The sequence below is a fragment of the Thermobia domestica genome, chromosome 4 (genome assembly GCF_964235325.1).
Source record: "Thermobia domestica chromosome 4, izTheDome1.hap1.1, whole genome shotgun sequence".
Lineage (NCBI taxonomy): Eukaryota > Metazoa > Arthropoda > Insecta > Zygentoma > Lepismatidae > Thermobia > Thermobia domestica.
The window spans coordinates 236,803,539-236,821,050 of NC_137457.1; the positions used below are offsets into that span (position 1 = coordinate 236,803,539).

General features: G+C 35.7%; 1 protein-coding gene across 1 annotated transcript in view; it reads left to right on the plus strand.

Annotated features, from left to right (window-relative positions):
- Positions 1 to 872: 872 nt before the first annotated feature.
- The window catches only part of LOC145683064 (uncharacterized), a 43,661-nt gene continuing 27,021 nt past the window's right edge, over positions 873 to 17,512 (plus strand). The window contains exons 1-2 of the mRNA XM_081754424.1: positions 873 to 902; positions 3,132 to 3,162. Of these exons, the coding sequence (XP_081610550.1) occupies positions 873 to 902; positions 3,132 to 3,162 (61 nt within the window). The remainder of the gene's footprint in view (positions 903 to 3,131; positions 3,163 to 17,512) is intronic.

Here is a 17,512-nt window from a genome sequence, read left to right on the forward strand (position 1 = left end):
ATACACACATTAGTATTTTTAAGTTGATTTTCAGAGGGGCTCAAAACTTGATTTTTTTTCCAGAGAAAAATCCCGATTTCTCTCACAATTTTATACCTCAGGGACATGATATGGAAATATGAATATTACAGTTTAAAAAGGTTGAAAAATGAGGTATAAATCGTGATCCTATGATAAATAGGGAAGATGCTGTAGCCGCTTGGATAAAAGTCTATAATTTATCTTTTAAAAAGCCGGAATTTTAAAGGAGTAGACAATAAATGGAACACTGATGATTTTATTTGCAATTTTAAAAAATTTTTCTTTCTTCGCATTCTCATTGTTATCAAGAAGGGAAGGAGAAGCATTCTTAAACTCACTGAAGACATTTCCTCATGAAAACATTCGTCATTTGGTTGCGCCACTGGTGGGCGATATGCAAGAGATTGGTGGCGCCACCAGTTGCACAACTGGTGGCGCAACCATTTGTGCCACCAGTGGCCAAAATAGTTTTATGGGTTTTCCGAAGGTTTTCACCAAAACGAGTTTCGGTGAAAACCGAACCGGTTTTGAAGAAAACTGAATCAATTTTTGGAGAAAACCGAAATGTCGGTTTTTCGGTTTTCGGTTTTTGTAGAAACAGGTTTCCCGTTTTTTATGAAAACCGGTTTGGCCCATCCCTAACTTTAACAGTTGCTTGTAACGGTCTTGGGCCAATAATGTTAACAAATGACTAGTCAACATGTGTTTCTATTTTTTCTTTCAACATACACACATACACAGACACACACACACACACACACACAAGAAAACAGTTTTCGGTTCCGTGAACAGAGTTGATGTGTCGAAATTTATTTCGGCAATGTAATATTACACCGATTCATGTTTAGTACATGACTCAATTTCTTGACAGAGGATGGAGGGTAAATCTAAAGCGAATTCGTATCTCCAAAACGGATCACAGAACCCAATTATATTTACCTTCAGTATCAAGTGGTTGAAAGGAGCTGTTGAAACCTTGCAGCAAAAAATCCAGCTGTATGAAAGGGCTCAATATTTTCCACGGATATTGTCTTTACCCGGTAACATTATCTGTCCGTAGGATTAACATTATCCCCTAATAGGTAGGTATAATCACGGGCCAGTGATGCGACTACTAAGCGTCAGCACAGGACTCACTGAGATCCAGGATGTTGTTGCACAGGATCACAGAGCCGCTGACATCTTTAACAGTTGAGGGGTAAATACTGCGTATCGTAAGTTTCTTCGGACATCCTATACACGAACACACTCTGTGGCTTAAAATAGGGAGAACAATCCAACAATATCACACGTTTCCAGTCAAAAGAGATGTATATTATTTATCTTTGCGGCAAAATTAGAGTTGTGCTCTAGCCTTATTCCCTCTTATGAGCAGCTTAACATGTGCAAAGCAACCGCTTATACTTATCCTATGTAACTCGCGACGGATTATCTGGACACCGGTTGTGAAAAAGATGATTTGTCAGGTACTCGCACGACGTTCGGAGTATGTTTTAAAACTCTCGTTTGGCATCTATTACTTCTGGAACATGACACATGTGTTTGAAAAAAGAGCTTGTCAAGTTGGTTCGGGTCATGTGAATATCAGACAGAGTAGAAAAAGGTTTCTTTTATAAAAACTTGTTATATTTTCCTAGAAATCCCCTTTTTAGGTATATGACACAGACATACGAAATGTAAATTTGGAAGATAGCCTTATTCTGAAAAGAATGAGGTAAGAACCAAAATCCTAGAATAAATAGTATTGATGAAGAAGCTGGTTGATTAACCCTAAAATTTATCTTAAAAATCCCAAAATATCAAAGGATTAGTAGTTGATGGGGACTATAACTTAAACTTTTATTTCGATCACGGTTCCTTTAGGCAGATTTGTCTTTGACGAGTTTTTTAAAGTTCCATTAGTTTGGAGACTGTCTCCCATGGAACTTTCATTAGGCTCAACATCATACAACCGCACACCGACAATTTTCCTTGTTTGAAAAGCGAGGAAGTTTCCTTATCAACATCTACTGTTATCTCCTGACCATTGTAAATCCAGTCATATCAGACATTGTTTTTAGCTTTCTACTATTTTAGTAACCAATCCCTGCACATACTCTCTCTCTCTCTCTCTCTCTCTCACACACACACACATATATATATATATTTGTGTGTGTGTGTGTGGTACGTAACTCCACCGACAAACTTTGGGAAGTGATGAAATGCAAGAAAAAAAGTTCTAATAAACGTGGGACTAAAAACGTCTTCTTTCAGAGTTAAGAACTGCCGAAAATTCGAAAGTTTACTTTTCGAAACGCTCTGCCTTACAAAGTACAGGACCGATCCCAAGCGGTTACGGAAATTACAAAGGAACTAGTATGCGCTCTATCTAAATATCCATGCTCTACCGTGGTCCGTTATCGGCGAAACAAACTGTAAAAAGGAAGTTGAGGTATAGGGATACTCCTGTAAGTACTAATAGCGCGTTCGTTTCGCCGATAGCTGAGGATGTTAAAACATGGATATTTAGATAGATTGCATACTAATTCCTGTGTAATTCATTAAACCGCTTGGGATAGGTCCTATAGTTTCTAAGGCAGGGCGTTTCGAAACATGATTTTTCTAATTTTCGCTGGTTCATAAATCTGAAAGGAGACGTTTTTCGACCTATGTTTATGAGAACTTTTTTCTTTCAATTCATATAAGGAATCAGCTCCCAAAGCTTTTCGCTGGAATTACCTACCACCCTGTATATATATATATATATATATATATATATATATATATATATATATATATATATATATATATATATATATATATATACATATATATATAGCTCCCCCTTGGATCCGCGCCTGTATCTATCTATCTATGTATCTATTTATCTCTCTCTCTCTCTCTCTCTCTCTCTCTCTATATATATATATATATATATATATATATATATATATATATATATATATATATATATATGCATTCTTATACATATCACCTCAATCATAATAGTATTTATACAATATATAGATATTTGGAAAAATATGGACAAAGATTATTATATCTTCCTGGATGCGACCCTTCACAAATTTCCTTGTTTTACTTTTGAGTAATTTAATTATTTAATTTTTCAGGCATTGGTGATTTCTAGTCTTCAGAAGAAAGGTAAGTATGAAGCTGGAAACATGAGTATTTTATCTTCGGCATTCAAAGCCAAATCTTGGCTTTCAATGTGTTTATGTTTATGACAATCTCTGACAAGTCTAAAAAGCAAGATTTAAACCAACTGATGGTCAAAAAAGAGAAAGTAAAGCAGAACGATGTCATTTATTCATCACCTCGAGACAAATTAGATTTACAAATAAGTAGACAAAATAAAATTCTGTGCATGATCGTAGCGATGTCTCTGGTAATCATAAATGAATACGTTAAATTTAATACTTAAAATAAATTTTGGAGCGACAAAGATGATTTACAATTAATTAACATTACAGCCTTGAACTTTATCATATGCAAAACATAACTTAGAACGTTTTCTTTAATATGTAGAATATAAGATCAAAAAAGGACTATAAATACTATTACATAAGAAATAAAAGAAACGAATTCCATACCGGCATAGGCCCTTTCTAAGAGGATTGCATTTTTAAATTCTTTGGTATTAATTCTACACATCTGCAATATTGCATTCCGATATCTTAAGTTTTAATGTTGCTACAGTGAAGGCATAGAGGTCGTCGTGAGATGAAAGCGAATATCTGCTGCAGTTATGTTGGTAGGAAAGTTGTTTAAACAACTTTGAACATGTCACAAGACGCTAGCACGAGTTCGATTATGATCCGAGGAAACAGAAAAGACAGTCAGAAAGCGATCCTAATGCAAGGAAAAAGAACACGAACTTAAATGAGAGCTATACAACCATTAGTAGCAAAGATATTAGAGAAAAGCAATTTGCATTAGTGGACAAGTGCTGTAAAGGTAAATGTTGCCAGAATTTAAAAGCTAGGGAACAAGAAAAGTCATTTGCTCAATTTTACGGAAGTAGTTCAAACGAACAACAAGATGCCCTGCTATCAAGCCTACTACAGATTAGACGTACGGAGCAAAGAACGAAACGAACGGAGTTTGTTCCCTTTTCTGGACCCACATCCTATTTATTCATTGGAATGATGAAGTGTTCTGTCAAGCCTAAACCGTAAACCAAGAACCTAACAGCGAGGATGCACAAGATGATCTTCATAAGCATGTTATACCAGCCCTAAATAACGCATAAACTGTTTCTGGGACTGTTACATGCCCAGTTTCTTTATAATGCATGGATTACTTTAATGTATTATTTTTACCCATATATTGTTCTGTTTACCTTATGCTGTGTTCCTTACATTGCAACTACATTTCTTAATTCATTTTCACAAAGTGTATCACACGACTGCAGCGATACATATACGCGAGACTCCTCCAAAGTTGTTGTCTCTAAAAAGGACCATTGCAAGCCTTTTTAAAAACATTCATATTTATATTATAGTGAAACAAATTGTTAGTTTCTTTGTATTTTGTAGAAGAAAAAGAATAAATCTATGTTTCTCTTATAGGGTGCGTATGTACAAACGTCAAATAATAGTAAGTTTGGGTTAAATAATAGTAATATATGTTGTAAGTTTGGGTGATTGCGGACAGTCGCTGAATCCGGACATCCTAAGCTTACGATAATACTGTTCTTGGCATGTGTAATGTGGAGACTTGTTGTGATCCCTATTTGAAGCACTGTATCTTCCTACAGTTCAGTGCTGAGTAGGAAGTGCAAAGAGTGTTTTACGTAGTTTCGACGGCGGGGGAAAGAAGAAGAAACAGGAAAGTTCAGGCACGTTTGTTGACCTGATGTAACTTATTAGTGGAATATGTTAACGTTTTACATAGAAGTGGTTATCAGGAAATTGTTAAGTACGACATATATCGAAGCAAAGTCCCTAATTTACTCGATGCATATTGGAATAATTCTATAATTTTGCGAGTCCGTGTTCAACGCGTGCACAGGCTTACAGTGCTCAAAACTGGCAAATCCAGACGTTTAGGGAATGGTGAATTCGGACACGTTTAATACGTTAAGCTGAATCCGAGCAATCTGATTAATGAACTAAGAGGATTCAGAGCACTCTTTCCTCTCTCGCTTTTCACGTTTATGAGTGTGAAATAGAGGTGTACTGAGACCCTATGTGAGGTCTATTGCTTTTATGTAATCTGTATTCGGTTTTGCCATAAATGGACCTCACATTGCTGCCATGGGAACGTAGCCTGGGTTACACTTCCGTGATACCTTGTCTTACTCTTAATAGTTCTGTGGAAAGTACGATGTAGTGCATGATCCGTGCTGATGGGCATCACATCAAGTATGATCAATCGGGGCTGGATGAAGTACTTCAGGTAATCAATAACTTCATTTTGTACGGATGGAAACAGATCATTCTGTGTATAATTTGATGTGTCGTTATTCCTGAGTAAAACAAAATGTAATCTCCAGGTTCTTATGCAAGAACTTATTTCGATAGGTTAAAATTCAATATGAGAATACGTTACATTAAACTTTGCAAAATTACCTCTAAAATAAGACTAAATTTACAAACAAGTAGGTTTACTTTACCTGTATTTCCACTATTGTTTCTCTTCCTAGTCGTGTACCTGCGTCTGTGTATATGTGTTAACGATTGTGTCTACAGGTAATTTAGGGTTTAATTCGGTTTCCATTTAAATTCCAGTTACAGCAGCAATCCATGTCCTTTCAGCTCTGTTGTTCCAGCTTTATATCACTAATATTTAAATGGACAGTTAGACATAATCTAAACATATTTTTTTAAAAAAATTTGATTATGTGAATAATCGAGCAGACTTGACCATTTCTATACTATAAAATGAATTATTTAAGAAAAGCACAAAAGAAATAGACTAAATTTTCGGCTCATCGATGTACTTATAGAAATTAAAGTCACTATGTTTGTGACTTAACTCTTGAACCACCTGACTGATCTTGATCAAATTTTTAACATAGATGAGGTTCGAGACTGAACCTCATCATTTTACTTTGAGAGTGCAACTTAGGTGAAAGGGAGATATAAAAATGATCGGAAAAGATTGATATTAATGTGGAATCCATAGTATTCGGGGTCATTGGGATGAATAGAGACACTTCCGATGCCGTCGAAACTTCAGCCCGGAAACTTAGGAAAGGAGGTGATGGATTACAAAAATGATCGAAAATAACCAATATTAGTGCCGAATCCAAAGTATTCGAGGTCGCTGAGATGAACAATGACACTTATGATGTTGTTTAAAACCAAATTTAGGTCTTTAATTACGTCCAAAATGAAACGTATTCTACCCGTGCGAAGAACGGGTATTCTGCTAGTTGCATTATATTAGTAGATTTAGATATAATGATTAACCCACGCATTACCTAGGTATTTTTGTAAAATACCAAGCGGGGGTCATTTTGTACCTACATGTTGAGATTAAATGTACATCTCGGAAAAGAAACAAATTAGGAACTCTAACAAAAATATAGAGAGACTGAAGTGAAAAGTACCTGAGATAATACTAACAGCTATTTATTATTTTTACCGTCTTGGAGTGTCACTTCTAAATGTCAATCACATCTTCTACCAACAGGGAGTATTTTGTGCCCACTCACTTAAAATAGCGAATTTATGAGACACACTAACGTTCAGTTTGCACCACTATAAGGTATAAGATTTAGCTAATCATGTTGAGCAACATTTTTTTTTACAATTTTGAAGGAACGATTAGAAGAGTAATTACAGAAAAAACTGTGTTTGGCACAAGTACACCCCTCCTGTTGGCAGTGCGAGGGTTAAATCGTTGTTTCTTTGAACGTTACATTCGCTGTAGGTTATTGGTATGCATTTTAACTAAAATTTAAGGCACAAGTATAATTGTTTTATCTTATATATACGAACTTTATATCTGCGCATATTTTCTAGGCAGCTCTCTGCTAATTTAAAAAAAAATCTGACCTCGTTTCTTTCGTTAGCGAACTTTCACAGCTCATAATCTTACTGTAGCGTATAGTTCTAACCAACCATATACAACTAAGGTATTTAGAAGGATGGTGTTTATCCTATGTTGCAAATAAATAAAATATATATTATTTTTAAGCATTTCATTCCATATACATTCTGCTCTCATTGGCCGGCTACTTGCAGCAGCTGAGAAGTTTCCATGCTCCATGATCGTCCGCTAACCACTTCGTCTTCACGTATGATCTTTCTGTTTTTGTATTATCCATTAATTGTAGTCTCCTCCGCCCCTCCCTATCTTTCCCGCCATCAACCCTCTAGGAAGTACCCCATGATACAGTTTCTTCATATGCAATGACCCAACCAGTTTCTCTTCCTCTTCTTAACAATATCTAAAAGTGTTCTTTTCTCACCCACCATTTCTAACACCCTCTCATTCATTTCCCGCTCGACCCAACTAATTCTTCCCATTCTTATCCACACTCACATTTCGAAGGCTTCCAGTCGTTTTTCATCACTTTTATGTAATGCCCCCGTTTCCGCCCCATACTGTACAACACTCCACACGAAACACTTTATGAGTCTTTTTATCATCTTTTTATTCGAGGTCCCACAAGAAGACTTTGCTTCCTCCTAAAGACTTGTTTCGCCATTCTGATCCTTGTTTTTATTTCACGTTCACACTTCATGTCATTACCAAGAATACTACCCAGATAACGAAAACTGTTCACTTGTCCTTTTTTCTCCTTTTCCACGTTTATATTTGACACAGACCTCTTCGTTCCAATCACCATGGCTTTTGTCTTTGTAATATTTATTTTTATCCCATATTCTTCAGATCCAATCCTCATTTTTTCCAACATTTAAATCATGTTCTTTTTAGATTGTGCAACAAGCGCCATATCGTCTGCAAATCTTATGCATTTAATCATTCTACCTCCTACCGAAATGCCGTCATCAGCATGTAAATTCTTTCTCACCATCTCTTCTAGATAGACATTAAATAGAGTTGGCGAGAGGCAGCATCCTTGTCGAACTCGCCTTCCAATTGCACTCTCTTCCGTCAGTTCTTCCCCTATCCTAATACTTACTTGATGGTTTATGTATAAGTTTCTTATAAGTCTTCGATCTTTCCATTCCAGCCCTGTCTTCTTTAGAACTCCCAACAACAATTTCCAATTTACGCGGTCAAAAGCGTTTTCTAGATCAATAAATACAACATACACATCTTTCCATTTTTCTATAAATCTTTCTCCGATCGCCCTTAATAATCCAATAGTATCATTTGTGCCCTTACCTCTTCTGAACCCGGACTGCTGCTCCTCAACTTCTTCATTTGTTCTTCCGGATAACCTTCTGTTCGGTACTCGGAGCAAACGTTTAGCTGCATGAGATATGAGACTAATAGTTCAATAATCTTCACATCTCTTTGGGTTCGATTTCTTAGCCATCAGTATCATGATCGTCTTCAGGAAGTCTTTTGGTCACTCTCCTGTTTCATGTATTTCATTGAATAGCCGGAACAAATCTTTCTTTCCCTCGTTTCCCAATTTCTATTGAATTCGATTGTTGTGTTATCTATCCCGGTTGCCTTTCCATTCCTAATCTCGGATACAGTCTTTTCAAACTCATCCCGAAGAATACTAAATCCTTTATCATCCACGCCTACTTGATTTTCTACTTCAACATTTAGGCTACACGGTCTATCCCTACTCTCATGTAAGTCTTGAACATATTTTTACTGCCATCGAAATCCCCCTTGTTTCCTCCGAAATTCCATAAATTTTCCTCTCTTGCACATTTCCTCATATGTCCCAACTCTTTTCTAATTATTCTATGTTCTCGCATTTTCCTCAGTAAAACTCTTCCTTCGCTGTGTCTGTTTCTCTCCGCAATTCATTATTTAACTTTCTGTACATCATTCTGCCCTCTTATGTTTCAACCTGTTTCCGCGTCTTCCTTTCCCTCATATTGTGAAACATGTGCTTTGTAACCCATGGTTTCTTAGCCGTTTTGTGTTCGCGGTAACCTACTACTTGTTCTGCAGCCTGCTATAAGCAAAGTTTAATGCGTTCCCGTGCTTTACACCCTTCGCATATCCTTCTCTCGTTTGATTATTTTTTTTTGGAAGTTTTCAACGAAAAGATTTCTTATTTCCTCGCTTTTCTCCTTTTCAGTATTCAACAGTTTGTTGCATTTTCTTCTTCTGTCTACATTTTTCATTTGAATATGTACTTCGGCCAATACAAGATTATGATCAGAGAAAATATCAGCCCCGGGAATGGTCTTCGCTTTCTTTAAGCTACTCGGGACCTGTCCTGAATCATAGCATAGCCTATCTTATATCTTCCGCCCTCTATTCGTGATTTCTCTGTATATCTTCTTCCCTTGTGCTGATTGAACCATGTGTTTGCAAATATTTGTGAATTCTATGTGCAGAAATTCACTAGTCCCTCTCCAATTTCATTTCTTTCGCCTAAACCATATTTGCCTACGATAATACCTTCCTGTTACCTCCCACAACTGCATTACAATCTCCCATTATAATTACGCATGCAACCTTCTTCTCCCTATCTATAATTTCTTCTATTTTCTCATATTGTTTCCCATATTTTAAGCAACTTCACAAGATCAATTTAGTAACTATTAAGATTTCTACATCTATTAGATGGACAAAAATGTAACGACACTCATGCTTTAAGAGGTAGAGCAAGTTCAAAAGGTAATAATTTTAATAGATTTACAAGTATGAAAGTCATTTTTAGGAATATTTGTTGCACTATGAGAAGAAACTACATAAAACTGATACAATGTGCTATTTAAGAGGTACGTGTTTCATATACAGTACCTAAATACATAACCCATTCCACCAGAATAAATGTTTTGGACAATTCAAAAAGGTCTAAAAATTGATAGAGACGTATTTAAATTGGAATAAACGCATGATCAATATGAGTCCATAACGCACGTGCAGGGAAAAAGCTTTCTGCCAAACATCCCATAGTCTGATTTGTAGAGGCACCAAAAGGAGGAGACGTGATAGTAACGTGACAATTTGGGACATAGGGTGTGTAATCGTTGTGCCAATTGTGTAGTCATCAAGTTTCTGGTAGAAAAGGTACTAAATATGACAGAATTGGATACAGTATTAGGAGAATCGGTTAAGATTATTTGTTACTGTTAGTAGATGTGCGATGGTGTTCAAGCTAGGACGGGACATTGCTGAAGATGATGAACGTTGTTAACGTCTACCAATCGCCATCGCACCAGAAACTATTGATAATATCTATGATATGGTGTTGGCTGCTGGATGATTAAAGGTAGAGAACATTGTTCATGAAGTATGCAATTCTGGGATCAAGGTACACCAAAGAGTTAATTATTATAAAACTTTCGGCTCAATTTTAGCCACGCCTGGTCACACCGGAACATTTAACATTGGACCACTGGATACCATTGGATTTGCACCACTGGCTACAGTTCTTCGCATTTACTGCTGTGACCAGGGGTTTGGCGATAGCGGCTCTACCATGAATTTTTATTTTATGAAGTTTCATCGCATTGTTTTCGATGAAACCGGGTTCTGTAGGCCGGAATTGAGTTCAGATGTTCTTTGCAGTGGTCTTGGTTTTAGCTGCTACAATCCATTTTAATGCCCTCAGGTTCAAATCTGACAGGATTGTCTTTCGACCACTGTTGTGCTTTGCAGACGTCGTTTGTCCTTGAACTGTGTATGCCTCGTGACATTGGAGACAGTGTCTTTCGATACCCCCACAATGTTCGCCACTGATGCCACAGAAGCTCCAACCAGACGGGCACCAACGATCATGCCTCTTTTGAAGTCTGTCAGGTCGCCCATTTTACCGCACCACTTTCACATCACGACACTCACAGGTGAACGGGTTACTGCTGACGGAAAAGTCCACATGATACATTGAAAACAAAAAACGATCGGCAACCGCAAAACGTGTTGTACAGTGGAGTGCGAAACTTACGTGTCCTGTATGAAGTGCTTTTAGATTTTTTGTCTCTTCCCTGTATATATATATATATATATATATATATATATATATATATATATATATATATATATATATATAGGTAGATAGATAGTTAGATAGATAGATAGAATTTGACGATTTGGTTAGAGCATGTACTCGGCTTTGTGCTTGATGATATAAACAGTTATGTGCCTTCGCTATCCCATCGTACTGTTATTGTTTTTTCGAAGATAATTAGTCGGTTAATATGATTTTTCTGAGAAACACCATAATCATATAGGATACTTATAAATATGAAATGTATAGGATAATCGTAGTTTAGTTTCATTTTGGTTAAGTAAAGTATATGCCTACTACAAGAAATGATATAAAAATGTACACGCTGTTAGATTTCAAAACCAATTCGGAAGATCATTTTAATGTCGTGACACCACTCGAGTCAATTTACACAAATTAATCGTTGGAAAAAATGAAAACGGCACCAAAGCACGAAAAAAAAAGCAAATACTAAATCTGTAGAAGCTGAATACTGCACATGCTAAAAATGTCTAACAAGAAACCTTCATACGTAGTTTTAAATTTAATTGATAGTATTGCTTTATGGTTTTGTAGGAAAGGCATTAATGCAAAAGTGGAACAGTATACACTTTCTAAGGAAAATATGAAACATGAAGCATATGTAAGTCAGGTTCAAAGGTAAAATTCAATTCACAGTGAAAATAGTAGGAAAATGGAGAACATGTACGTAAAAGCGAGAAAAAGTCTGAGTAAGTTGAAGGTTGTAAGAAATAAACCTATCCCATGTAAATGCCAGTCGCTAATAAAATCTTGCGGAGTTTCAGGAAATATTTTAGGAAATTGAAATTTTGAGAAGAATGTGTAGATCGTAGCGTAATAATCACAAATAACTGACAAAATGTTGTAAACTGAACATAGTATCAATAAATTTGAAAATCGGTCAGTTTATTTTGTGAATGCTACAACGAACCTGTAAACAAAAGAAAAAAATAGTGAGATTGTGCATATTAAAATGTTCAATAACCGATACATGAAATTATCTATCGACACTAATGAAGGTCGTGGGAAATGTAGTCATATGTACCATTTTGTGAATCAGTAGCTATATCTGTCTTCATTGTTGTCTCCGAAGCAACGCCGACTAAGCTACAATTATACAACTAGTGCCCTTGTATGAATATCGATGGACAGAAACTGAACGAAATAACGCTATAACATTATACATCCTGACTTTATCCACTTGCATGTCTTCACTCTACAAGTGGAACGTTTGTCAACCATTGTATTTCTGGATGATAAGAATCAAAATTTCATATCATAAGTAAGCATTTTCTAAATTAATTGAGGAATTTAAAATTCATATCAGTTTTATGATTGTCAAATCTTTACCATTTTTAAACATTTTCTCCCTATTATAATAAGATCAAAACTACAAACAAAAATTCAACTTGACGAGTACAGATTTAACGTAGGATCCTAAATTGTATAGCGAAACCATACGGAACGAACTTACACAAATATTAAGGACACGAATAATGTATAATATGCTTGAAGAGATCTGGATAATAATTAACAAACGCAAAGCGAACGTAGCTTACCCAACCTTTAGGAAGAACTCGGTGTAGGTTGTGGTTCACTGTAATAGTGCCACTTCCTGGTTAGAAAAGGCTAATCACACTCTATTTGACTTCGGTCTGAATGCGAAATCGAGCAGCACTAGCTCAACTCGCCGCAGCGAGTGTAGTCCAAATATCAAGTCTGATAAAAATATGATACACATTTGAGCGGCCCTGCCTCCGTTATAGATGGAGGACCAAACGTGCACTCACGTCCAAAATGATTGTCACATATCTAAAATTGTCTCCTTGTAAGAACATAATTTGATAATGATTTTGCAGAGTACTTTTAATATTGATACTAGTGCATAATCGGAAAAAGTATTTGTGGTAACTTTCATAGGAAAAGAATTATAAATACGAAAATTTGAATGAGTAAAACAAAATGTTTCTAAATAGAAAATAAAGTTTTATTTTCGTTTTATTGTTCTTATTTGCTTCTCTTTTGACATGAAGCGTTGTCACATACATGTCTTTCCCAATTATATACATACTAACATTATAAGAAATGCCGAGAGAATTCGTTACCAAATTATATTCTTGCAACAACATATTTATAGACATGCGACAATAATTTTGGACATAAGTGTACATGGCGTCATTTTCTAAGGATGTAAATCACTAGTTACATTGGTATAGACATCTAGTGTAAATGACCATATCACTGTGATTAGAATAATTTTTAAGGGACTTATGACCTTTTCTGAAAATTGAAAGAACATATATATATATATATACAGCGGTATTGGAGTGGAATCACAGTGTTCTAGGTAGGCTTGTTCGTTCACTCCTTTCTAGTAGAGCCTATATCTATAATCACATGTTTTTAACAATGACATTATACGCAATAGTATGGCCCAAGTTTAGGGGTTCACACATAAATGCATGTGTTATGTACTTCTTTCATTGGAAAATGAATTGCTACTACGTATCTAATGATATCTTCGTATAAGAAGAGTTGTATTCTTTGATGCTAATTCTCTTTAGGAGGGTTTGATCTTATGAGTATAAATAAAGACTGTAAACGTTTTAAAAATGACATCGCAGAAAAAACACGAACCAACATATACTAGATGGCCATCGGAAACGAGTAAGAATAACAGAAAGCTGGTAATGATGTGCGTTCGTACGGAGATGCGTCCATGGAGACAGGCACATCAGTGCTGATGTGTAATCATGTATGGTAAAAGAAGTGAAACACATTGCGTTCGCATGCTTTGATTGAGAAACAGATGTTGGATCCTTTGATTTATATATCAAGACTTAACACACAACATTTACATAGGAATTCAATTGAAAATGACTTCCTTACGGAATATTACTCGGTGAAAAGTATAAATTTTATATCAATTTTCACGTGAGATTACAGATGTCATAGATACAAAATCCCTTATATTTTGATTATCTATACATTTCTCTTTTAAAGTAATTTTTTAGAATCTCTGGTGGGACTGAACAGACATAATTTTGAAATAAAGATATTTGAAATAAAAGTGGTATCTTAGTTTGATAACTGTTTGATTACAAAAAAAAAAAAAAAAAAAAAAAAAACAATTGCGACGCGTCTCGGCAATACACCTGTAACATTAAAGTAGCAGTTCGAGTTAATAACAAATTTGGTGCAATAGAAAGAGTAACAAAAATAAGAGACCGGTATTTTTTATAGCTATCTTGATAGGCCGTCTCGTTCAGCTTCTACACGCATTTGTTTTTGATCAATCGTAAATGCTGACATCACTGGTGAGATACGCGAGAAACTCAATGTGAGTCAGCAACCACTCCCTTGTGAGCAGCTGATAAACCTTTAATAGTGCATTGGATTTAATAGATTGTGTTTTGGATTTGTTAGCAATCTTGCTCTGTGCTGAATTCTTCAGGGACGTTTTTGTTAGTTGTTTTTCCTACAGCATTAGTATAAAAAAGAGTAGAGAGAAAGCAGAATTACGTTTGTTGTGCGAAACAGTGTTTCTTGCAGACCTGTTTTTATGGTGGCACTGTCTCCCGGAGCTCTGAGAGATTCTCCCGGAGGAAACCAAAATAATATGTCTATAATATAATAAATAAAATAGTACTGTGTAAAAATAATGTGCCTCTCCGAATACTAAGTGTCCCCCCGGAATTATTTTTCCTGAAAAAACAATAGTGTGAAGTAGAAAACATATGTTAGTACAGCACGTGCTATGTCAGAGAAGTGAAGTAGAAATGCCTAACACCTGGTGTGTTTTCGGTTGTAATTCTTGTGCAATTAAAGCTGAGGACATAAAGTATCTTTTTTTACGTTTCCAAGTCGTGAGAAGCCATCAAATCGATATAAATTATGGCTTAAGAAAATCAATCAAAAAAATGTAGCAAATAAAATCACTCGTGTTCCAAACATCTTGAAGAGCCTGCCTTCGAGAACTAAAGTTTACTGAAAGAAAAGTTAATGCCAGTCGCGTATCTAGGCTGGGGCCGGGGTTGGGGCCGGGGGCCTAGGCCCCCAGTTTTTCAGTTACAACATTGATTTAAGCTATTATTTAGATATTTTCGAAAGTTTTTAGTAAACATGATATACCTATCATAGTCTGGGTTCTGACTTCCCCCCCCCTGAGTTTTTACCGTCTAGATCCACTTCTGGCTAATGCCAGGAGAATTATTTACACGCAAACTGAGAAAGAATGCTGTTCCAAGTATATTATTGAAAGATTTAAAATCCGAGCCATTGAACAAGCACCGATCTATGTCCAGTTACCAACGTACAAATATCGTACAAAACGGAATTGACGATTGTAGTCAAGACGAGGCATTAGAGGGTAATAGAGACGATGTCACTCATGATTCTGAAGATACTGCTTTAGAAATGAGCTATACAATGTGAATTAGAGAGTGAAATATACCGGCTTGTAGAAGGAATCAGTGACGATGACTGTTCTTCAAGACATTGATTCATCATTTAATTTCTCTGTGTCATGTGACAATCATGATGATACTGATGATGAGAGTTGTTCCGCTGACAGCTATGCGAATAAAAGAAATTTAACCTGTGAAGTGTTTTTCGTATTCTGGCAAACTTTTCAGATGTTATTTCATTTTTGCCTTATATGTTGTGCTCCTGTACATACCTTGAAGCACAAAATTATAGGGTCAGCGTTAAAAATTGCAACAAAACGTGAAAATGAACATACTTATGTTTGGAAATCGGAAGAATGATTAAAGAAAAGGTACTTATTTGTTGCAGCAATCTCGTCCGCCATCTATTTACATGATATTGGTTTCGATTTGTTTTTGAAACGCTGTACTTATGCTTTATAGGATACGCTTTATAATAATACAAAAACGTTTGTACAGTCCACCATCAGATATCATTTTCTACATGTAGATGATATTTGTAAGTGTTTGCAATCAGTTCTGAAAAAGGAAACCGCATATAGAACGTGCCACCGCACCTCTCGCAAACGAAATGCTTGGTACTGTGTAGTATGTAAGCCTGCTCTCGCTCCTTGACCACCTATGACGTCATCAAGAAATCTTTTTCCTCTGTTACTCGCGATCAAACAAACACCAATCCTTTTAGAATTTTCAACTCTACAAATGGAAATAAATTGTAAAAAATGCATTTCTAAGTCGAACTGCTCCTTTAAATTAGCCAAACTTGCACTTCATGAACTTTCAACACAGATTCAGAAAAGTATTCCAGAAAAAAAAAAAGAATATGTAAAATTTTCAGTTGCAAGTATTCATTTCATTTTCGTTATTTAAGAAATTGCTGGGGGACGCATTTATCCAATTTCGTTGCGGGCCAGTCTACCATGTACTCAAATATTTATAAACATACAATAATGTACTCAATAATTTAAGGCAGCAGGCTACTAAAATGATACAGAAACTAACAATTTTTCCTTCGCCTGTTTTTCATATGAAATGTAACTTACCACAATAATAGTTGCCTTGCCTCCTTGTTAACTGCTTATTAAATAATATTTTTTATTTGTTTTGAAATAAACAGAAATTTAATAAAATTACACTTTATTAATGATAATTACACATGACTCAAATACAGCAACGAGGTACATAAGTACCAGGTAGACGTAACTGGAAGTACACAGGACCAAAACCTAAATAAGAGGGACTTTTAGACCAAATCTCAACATTATTCACTAGGCGTAGTTTGAATGAGAAAAAGCTTTTAGAATAAATTCTATGATTTTTTTCAGCCGTCCTTTCGAATCTCACTAGGTAATCTTGAACATGAAAAACACATTATTTAGGTGAGAACGATCACCCCAATGAACAGAGTAAGGTGTTTTAAAAAAGATTATATTTGGATTTATGCTAAAGACTAGACGTGTCATTTTTTCTTTCATTTCTAAATCAATACTTCACATTTATTTCTGCAGAAAGACAATGCGATTAACATTATGTTAAGAACTCCTGCTAAATAGTTTTAATAGGGAATCTGGGATGGGGTCAGGAATTTAAACTTTGCCTTCAAGTGTACTGATATTATAAAACTTAAGAACCCCATACTTTGAATCAAAAACGTTACTCTACCATGGACCAAGAGAACGAAATGCTCTAACTAATGATTCACAAGTTACTATCATGAACAGTCCTAGTAAAATGCCTGGCGGATAATATTCACAGCAGGTTCTCAAGCGCAAAAGCTACTGCCGGAATTGCATTACACAAGAAACGGATTCAGGACTGTACAACTACGGAATCAGGCTTTTACTGTGACAAGATTTTGTAACTGGAAGTCATCATTACAGGACGGGAAATAATTTGGTAAATAAGCTTCTTCTAATAGCCACATAGAAGAAATTCAAATTTGGGATTAACCTAAATTAAGACAGTGTAGGTGGCAAGATGTTAA